Raw genomic sequence first — 8,638 nt, 5'->3', positions numbered from 1 at the left:
TACCAAAACCCCTCACAGTGTTGAGGGGTGGTTATTTTTCTCGTGTAATGAGAAGTCAGAAGATGGGGAGCCCAGGCTCTGAATGTGGCCCCCAAGGCCATCAGGAACCCAGCTCCTCCTGCCCCGCCTTTCTCAGCAGGCACTTCTCGCCTCCTGGTCACGAGACGGCTGCCCCACCTCCAACGTCAAGTCCAAATTTCAAACCAGAGGAGGAAGGTCAAAGGACTAGTTGAGTCTCCATCCCTTTGAAGAAGCTTTCCTGGAAGTCCCACACAACCGCTGCTTACATATTATTGGCTTGGATTGGCAAGAAAGGCTGGGAAGCATATTTTTAATTGAGCATATTGCTGCACCCAACAAAACCAGGTTGGTATAGATAAGGAATATAAACTGGTATCGTGTTTGCAAGGAGAGAGGTGAAGACCAGATTTCAGGAAGGAGAAGGTGTGGGCAGAAGTGAAAAAGGAGGAGCAATGGCTCCGTGTTGCTTCTGACAAAGATTTCTTGCTTGGCCAAACTTTAGTCAGGCTCCTGAACCTTCTGCTAGGTCCCTCTGTGCACTTATTGTAAAATTCAGTTCTAGCGAGAACTCCCAACCCTCCATAGCTGATCACCTCCAAATCTGATTGGATCCCTCAGCCTCCACCAGGCGATGTCTGATCACCCTGGCCTGTCTTCAGCGAGAATTCTATTAGGTTGCTTTTGCCAGAATTCTCCTTACTCCCAATGTCTCCCCTTAGTAATTTCCCATCCACTGACCCTCGCCCTGCTCCTGGCTATAAATTCCTGCTTGCCCATGTAGTATTCAGAGTCGGGCCCAATCTCTCTTTCCCACAGCAAGACCCTACTGCAGCGGTCCCTATACCTGTTGCCATGATCCTCTTGAATAGTCTGCCTTACTGTCTTCAACTGTCATGCAATATGTTTTTCTTCAGCGCTTCTTATCCTAAAGGCTCAGGGAGGTGACGGTGACCAGCGGTTGGGCAGTTGGCTAGACAGATGCAGGGCCCTCAGCCTTCCCCACAGGAGAATGAGGAAAGAGAGATGGAGGTGGCAGAGAGCTCGGAGGTGAACAGCCCACTCTCCATTGCCAAGCAGGCCCCTCATTCACTCAGTTGAGAATCTCTCCTCTCCCCAAGCATCATCTTTAGTAACTTCAACTGCTTAATGCCCGCCCAGACTTCCTTCTGCTTGCAGGCTAAGCTCGCCCTGGCAGTACCTACAGAGAAACCCACCTTTTAAAGTGTTCTGTAGGCCGGCGGGGGTCTCTAGCGCTCCTGCTTCCATTCTTGGTCAGGTCACATGCTGGGGTTTCCGGCTCTATCCTCAGTGGGGGGTGTGCAGGAGGCAGCCGATCAATCATCCTCTCTCATCATTGATGTTTCTATCTCCTCTCTCCCTCTCCCTTCTCTGAAATCAATAAAAACGTATATATTTTAAAGTGTTCTCTAACCCCTATGGGCGTGTCTTTTTTGCTTGTGGACGGCTGGGGGAGGGGAGGGCATCTTTGTACCTTCAGCATCTACACGGGCTCTGTGCTCAAAAAAAAAAAAAAATAGTTGAGAATGGCTTTGGCTGCCGGAGCCTCTTTATTCCTCCCGGGCGGAGAGACATTCTGCTCCGGAAACTTGGCGGGAGGGAGCCTTTCCCAACATTTCTGGGGAACAGCGGAGCATCGCGCTCTCTCTGCGCGGTTACCTCCCCCAGGCCGCTTGGGGCGCTGCTCTCCCCGCACTCCGCAGCCCTCCAGCGGCGCCGGCTGCTGGGCCGCGAAGAGCGCACGCGCAAGCCGCGTCCCCGGCCGGCTCACCATTCAGCGCGTGCGCACCGAGTGCGGCGGCTCAGAGGACCCGAGAGACAGGTTAACTCTCCGAGGCGGGCACGGGGCGGGACGGGGTAGGGTGCGCCCAGGAAGGAGTTGTGGGAGTTTGCGCCTGGCAGGTGCCGGACTGCGGCCTGCGCTCCCTGCTGGGCGGGGCGGGTAGTCTCCGAGCGCGTCGCTTTTTGCCAGGGGGCTTGACCTGAGCCCGCCTCCTGGGCTGACAGGCGAGTGGGAGGATCTCTGGGGCTTGTCATTAATTTGTTGTCCGTTGTTTGTTGAGGAAGGTTTTCTTGAGGGGGGCACAGAGCTGGCAGTCGTAGGCGAGAAGGGGCAAAGCTGGGCCAGGTGGGAGCTGGGGTGCTCCGAGTCCTGGGACGGTGAGGAGCTGGGCAGGTCGGCGGAGGTGACCCAGTCCCTCCAGCTGCACGTAGCGGTCGGAGGGGGATGGGGAGCACTGCTACAAAACGAAGGCTTCGGAGGAGGTGTGCAGGTGTCTGGGGTCACGCTTAGAACAGCAATTTGGTCACGGTTGTGTTTTCACTTCTCTCAGTTGCTTCTCTCCTTGTGCAGCGTGGCCATTAACATGCATCACCTTTGACTCTTCGCCCCCTAGGACATGACACAGGTGGCACATCCTGGCCATGGGGTCTCAGCATTCCGCCTCTGCTCGCCTTCCTCCCTACAGGCGAAAGAAAGATGACCGAGAGGATATGCTGGATGAACGGGAGCAGGAAGAAGCCATTGCTCAGTTCCCATATGTGGAGTTCACCGGGCGGGACAGCATCACCTGTCTCACGTGCCAAGGGACAGGCTACATTCCAACAGGTGAGACCCTTTGATCCTGGGAAGGATGATTCCCCAGCGAGAATCCCAAAGGACCCACAGGGCTTCTGCTCCCAGACGGAGCTTTCACTCCAGGCCGGAATGTCACAGTGGTAGGTGGTGCCCTGCACAGGAACCAGCTCGGCTGACCTGATACATTTGGGCAGGTTGCACAACTTCTGTTGGTTTCCTTATATTTTTGAAAGCCTTTCTTTTCTTCGCTTCCACTCTTTTGTTCTTTGTTTCCTTGGTTTGGAACTTTGGGTTTTGTTAAGGAGCAAAAATTCAGTCCAAGTAAATTTGAAGGATCTCCTTGTCTTTTAGTGAGGGATTCATAGATCGAGCGGCATCCCAAGTATAGAGGAGCCCCAAGGAGCTGTACAGTGTGGATGCTTTTATAGGCAGCACCTGGGTGGGCCATGAAAGTTGTTAGCAAAAGAAAAGATGTGGGAAGCCGGCACGGCCAAGGCATACTGAGCCCCAGGGCACCTTATATGCCGTGCCACCTCCGCCAGGTTCAGTGATCCTGAGTGGGGGCGGCTGAAAGGCTTAGAAAAGACAGACAAGAGAAGGAAAGCTGGGACTTGGTGGGTCGCTGCTTCCCTGATGGGAACCCAGCAGCGCCACGGACCACAAGCCGTGTCGTGGGTTTCAGTCCCACTCAGTTCCATGCACCTGATCCAGCTTTGTTTACTTGCAGCCTATGTCACTCAGGCACGTGGGGCCACGTGTTCGGACCATAGGTTCAAGCTTACAACTATAGCTCTTGGCTATAATTGTGCGGGGAGGGCTCTGCCCTCCAAGCTGGGACTTGCACGTGGCCACGAGAGGACTGTGCCCTCTCATCGGTCCAAGGCTTGAACCTGTCCAAACACTGTAGCCGCGCCCCACAAAAAGAAAGGGTTGTTTCAGGCAAAGGGGATTGTTCTTGGGGGTGGGGGGATGACGAAGAGGGTCCACGTGACAGACTTGGTACTGACCCGAAAATTCCAGAGTGACTGATTTAGATTACACTCCCGGAGAAGTCTGAAACTGTAATTAGGTCAAGTATTAAGTCAGGGTTCACGGTCATGGTTTCAGCACAAGTGACTCCACTCTGGGCTTGTGGTCGTCTCTTTGACAGTTTGCTCTGCATTGTGGGATTTGTTGACAAGCACGTTTCTTTATTGTTGTCGCTTATAAGACTTGGAACAGCTTTGCTCGGTGGGAGGTGGGGGACCACCTTGGAAGCTTCTTTCCAAGGGAGCGGATGGTGAATCATTAACAACCTAAGATCTGAAAGATATGTATATCAGGTGGGGAGAGAAAAACAAATGCTCCGGAGTGGAGCCTGGATTAGGTAGGTGCAGAGTCATACATCACGAAGCTGCTTCCCAGAAAGTCATAACGGTTTAGATCATCACAAAGCTGTGAGAACCATCTGCTCCAAAGCTTTCATATCAGAGGCGAGGGGACAGTGGCCTAAAGGGGTAATGCCTTCCCCACGGCCATGCACGAAAGCCAGAACAAGACCCTAGATTTCTCCACTTCCACCTCACTGCCCAGGCAGCACTGATGCATGTTTTGTAACTTGTGGCACTCTCTATAGATTTGTTTATTTATTAGACCCAAAATGCGAATCTGTGTCTCATTCCAAACAAGTATACGTTGTGGCAGACTGATGTGCGATGTGAAGGGAAGTACTGCTAGCACGTGAGATTTATTTTAGCAAAATAACGGTTTGGTTCTTTTACAGAGCAAGTAAATGAGCTGGTGGCTTTGATCCCACACAGTGATCAGAGACTCCGCCCTCGGAGAACGTGAGTTACCTGTCTCTCTCCTGTTAATACCTACTTCTACCCCTAGTCCCTTTTTATACATATAAATGCCAGTTAACTTTTTGAAAACTTTTATCTGTTCTTGTCAATTCCTCCATTTCCTTTAATACTATTTGCTCAAGAAAGATATTTCTTCCCTCATCACCATCTGTGGAGGAAACCTGAAGCCAGAAACATTCTGAGGGCCAAGGGAAGGAACTGAATTGGAAGGAATTGGAGGCGGGGTGTCCTGGGAGTTGAAAAAATGTTTCTGTCTGCACAGCTCCTCTGTCCAGCTTCCCTTCCCAGACTGCAAACAGCAAAGGCTTATGCCTCTGCACTCATTCTTGCCTGGTTTGTGGTTCCTCGCCCTTTGAACTTTCCTGTCCCTGCCCCCGTCAGTCCTGGTTGTGCATTGGATCTTAACCGACTGGACCTTGATATCTGACTTCCCACGTTGGTCATGTGCTGTGTCGTTTGCAGTAAGCAGTATGTCCTCCTGTCTGTCCTGCTCTGTCTCCTGGCGTTTGGTTTGGTGGCTTTCTTCCTGTTTCCACATTCAGTCCTTGTGGATGATGACGGCATCAGGATGATGAATGTCACCTTTAATAAGCAGGACTCCCTTGTAATCCTCGCCATCAAGGTAAGACTTAGGGCCTCCCTTCCTGGGTTGTGTACCTGCATGTCTCGGACCCAGGAAACTTACACTTATTTCTTCCCTTGCCCTGATGCAGGCCACCCTGAAAATCAGGAACTCCAACTTCTACTCTGTGGCAGTGACCAGCCTGTCCAGCCAAGTTCAGTACATGAACACAGTGGTTGGGTCATATATGACAACTAACATCTCTCTCATTCCACCTCGGAGTGAGCAACTGGTATGCCGGTTTTTTTAGGATCCTCACCCCCTAGGCCTGAGAGAAGAGTGGGGGCTGTGGGAATGCCACTTGTAAGAACTGGTTGATGAGAAAGACCTGGTGAGCTCTACAGAAAGACCTGTAATTATGAAAAATTAGAGTTGGGGGCGGGGAGATCAGCTAGCATTTAAATATTAGAGGAACAAAAGAATATGCAAAAGAAAGCAATTGGGTACAAATCAAGACGAGGCAAAATGATAGTCTGAGGTCCACTGGCCTCTCAGAAGGGAAGAGGTAGGAAGAATTTGTTAGGGGCTCAGAGTCTGTGTGAGGTCAGTCTTGGGGAAACGTGTGTCTGAGATGGAAGGATGCTCCCAGGTCTTTAGGTGCTAATGACAGTATTGTTCGGTGTCAGTCCTGCTGGGCCACAGAGCGACTCTGGTGTTCCCTCTACAGGTGGACTTCACGGTGCAGGCGGAGATGGGAGGACCGTTTTCCTATGTGTAGTAAGGACGCTGTTCTCTCTCTGTGTTCTCCGCTGGATGAAAGGGATGCAGAGTTGTGCTCAGTTGATTGATTGGGGCTGGTCCTGCCTTAAGTCCCAGCCTTTGGCCTATAGGCTCCCTAACTTTGGCTGTCTTGAGGTTTATTTGGAGGATGTGTTTTTAGCTATGTGACTGAAGTGCTGGAATATCTAAAAGAGAACATTAAGCCACTCGAGACATTTCCAAGCCCCAGCATTTATATAATGGGTTTGAAAAAACAAAGAGTGTCCTGGTGTGGGAGGATGCAAGGACACTAGGGATTGGGAGCCGGTCAGCCGTGGCAGCGCCGAGGTCAGGAGAGCCGGTGTGGGGATGGGAGGCGCCCAGCCAGGGCTGACTGCCCCTCCGTGTGACTGGAACTCCATACTCTTTTGCTGTTTCTCATTTTTGTTTTGTTTTAACTAAACTGTCTCTATATTTGCTGTTTGCTAGCTTCTTCTGCACGTTACCCGATATCCAGGTGCACAACATAGTGATCTTCATGAGGTACGTTGCTCTCCTTCCCGTTCCACGGCCTCTGTATTTGAGTCTGGACCATGAGGCTGTGAGAGCTCGCCACCTCCACGCAGGAGCCTGTGTGACCCACACGGCACCCAGCCAGAGCGGGGAGCCTGTGCCCTCAGACACAGATACAGTCAACTTTTGGTGTCCCCTGGACGCCGTGTCCAACCCCCCATCACGAATTCCCAGACTCGCGGTGAACAATTAGCTGTATAATGTTTTCTGTGAAACAAGGCCTAGTTCTGTGATCCCTTTAGAATCCTGACGAGACTAGTGAAGAACAGAAAGCTCCCTCCAGGTGTAAGTACTGAGCACTTGGCCAGGCTGTCTCTCCAGCCACACAAATTACCTACCACATATCATGGACCTTGAGGGTCACTCCTAGAACCATGACAAGGGTCTGCTGCAGACATTTGAAATAGGAGAGTGCAGACCGGGCGCCGGGAACCTTTTCTGCCAAGGGCCATTTGGATATTTGTCACATCATTCGAGGGCCATACAAAATGATCAACTTAAAAATTAGCCTCCTGTATTTGGTCAGACATTTAATTAACTCGCCCCTAATGCCTTGGCAGGGCCGGACCAAATGATTTTGCGAGCCTTATACGGCCGGAGGGCTGCACATTCCCCTCCCTGGTGTAGAGCACGGTTTCCCAGCCTCGCACTACTGACATTTTGGCTGAGACAGTTGTTTGTTGTAGGTGCTTTCCTGTGCATAGTAGGATATCTAATGGCATCCCTGGCCTCTGCCCACCAGATGCCAGTAACACCACCTCCTCCCCGCTCCGTTGTAACAACCCAGAATGTCTGCAGGCATTGCCAGAAGTCTGCTGTGGGGTAAACTCTTCCCCAGCTGAGAAATGTCACAGCATCTCTGTGGATATGAAAAGACTCTCTGGGTTTCTGGTTGCATAACCATGAAAATAGATGTATGGGACACATGGATATTGTTGCCTGAGTTTGCAAGACATTATTTGGGCAATTTTTCTTACTTCATTTCGAAAGCAGAATTAATTCTCCTTGGTTTCTTTTTCCTAGAACTTCAGTGAAGATTTCGTACATTGGCCACATGACCCAGAGCTCCTTGGAGACACATCACTATGTGGATTGTGGAACAAACTTCTCAGCCGTTTAGGAACTGCCTTTGGTTCTCCCACGGTAGCACCTGTCGGAAGAGGCACCCCATCTGTTCCTAGGGCCTGCATTCTGTACCTACCCAGGTGGTAGAAGTAGAGGAGAAACTGGTTCTCTTAATCCCCAGCAAACACCCTCCTGCGCTTGGGAGGAAAACTCGCCTCGGTAGCACCATTTCCGTTTCTCTGAACCAGCGAATCACTGCCCAGTACCCACTCTATGGCCAGCAAATAGCAGGCACTCAAGGTTTTAAGAATTTCATTCCGATCTTGTCAGCTGTGCTTGGAGATTATAAATTGAAAGCATACCAGGATACTAGGTTATAAAACCAGAGAGGGACGTGAGGTAGGACTGTTCGTGCGGCTGCACAGCTGTCATCAGGACCTCATGGCACCGAAGAGGCAGCCGGGAAGGAACGTTTGAATACATAAAAGAAAGCGCAGACCATTCAATATGTGACTTTTTTTTCATCTGCTCCTAAATGCCTAGGAACTTAAAAAGAGAAACTTTTTTTCTTGTAGAAATTTATAATTGTTTTTACTAAGAGTCTATGTGGGGCTTGATTAACCCTGCATCCATTGGCTGGAACATGGATTGGGGGTTTGGTAGAAAAATAATTATGTCCTGCTTTTGATTCATCTGTGTCTTCTCTTGCCTGGATGTCTTAGACACCTGCGGGGGGGGGGGGGGGAGGGCGGGGAGGGCGGTAGAGGGCATGGATTAGGTGCCTGCTAAGTAGGTCAGTACAGGACGGGAGGGGAAGAGAAGAATCCCTGATTGTGCCATCCCCGGAGGCTCTTATCACAGAGAACAGCCTCACTTCCCCCCCCCCCCACACACACACACACACACACACCCCCCGCCTCTGGTGGTGACATGCTGCCCTATTGCTCTTCCGAAACAGAGCACTTAATGCCCCCTAGAGGATGGAAGAGGTAGGGCAGAGATGCCTAAGGAGTGAAGCTGCTTCTTGGGGCTGAATAACGACCCCTCCTCCCACCGCCACTGGCTGTCATTCTGATGAAAAGGGCCTGGTTTGAGTTTGAAAGTTTCTTGCACTGGCCCACAGTGGGAAGCTTGAGTAGTCGGGTTTCAGACCTCCGCTGAGGTAGCCTCGGGAAGCCCTAACAGCAGCAGGTGGTGGCAGGGGTCAATCTTAGTCCT

General features: G+C 51.2%; 1 protein-coding gene across 4 annotated transcripts; it reads left to right on the top strand.

Annotated features, from left to right (window-relative positions):
- Nucleotides 1-1,820: 1,820 nt before the first annotated feature.
- On the top strand, nt 1,821-8,108 carry TMEM106C (transmembrane protein 106C). Of its 4 annotated transcripts, none has more exons than XM_054718471.1 (8): nt 1,821-1,861; nt 2,436-2,647; nt 4,380-4,443; nt 4,924-5,083; nt 5,175-5,315; nt 5,751-5,800; nt 6,272-6,325; nt 7,379-8,108. In XM_054718471.1, the coding sequence occupies exons 2-8, from the start codon at nt 2,464-2,466 to the stop codon at nt 7,473-7,475; spliced, it is 750 nt and encodes a 249-aa protein (XP_054574446.1). In that variant the 5' UTR covers nt 1,821-1,861; nt 2,436-2,463; the 3' UTR covers nt 7,476-8,108. The 4 variants fall into 4 exon arrangements, with proteins under 4 accessions (XP_054574446.1, XP_008138823.2, XP_028000061.2 ...); XM_008140601.3 differs by lacking the exon at nt 1,821-1,861 and adding an exon at nt 1,917-2,046; XM_028144260.2 differs by lacking the exon at nt 1,821-1,861 and adding an exon at nt 2,147-2,167.
- Nucleotides 8,109-8,638: the final 530 nt, after the last annotated feature.

Source organism: Eptesicus fuscus, chromosome 7, assembly GCF_027574615.1.
Source record: "Eptesicus fuscus isolate TK198812 chromosome 7, DD_ASM_mEF_20220401, whole genome shotgun sequence".
NCBI classification, from domain to species: domain Eukaryota; kingdom Metazoa; phylum Chordata; class Mammalia; order Chiroptera; family Vespertilionidae; genus Eptesicus; species Eptesicus fuscus.
The sequence above is the reverse complement of the archived record's forward strand: the minus strand, read 5'-3'. Positions and strand labels throughout refer to the sequence as shown.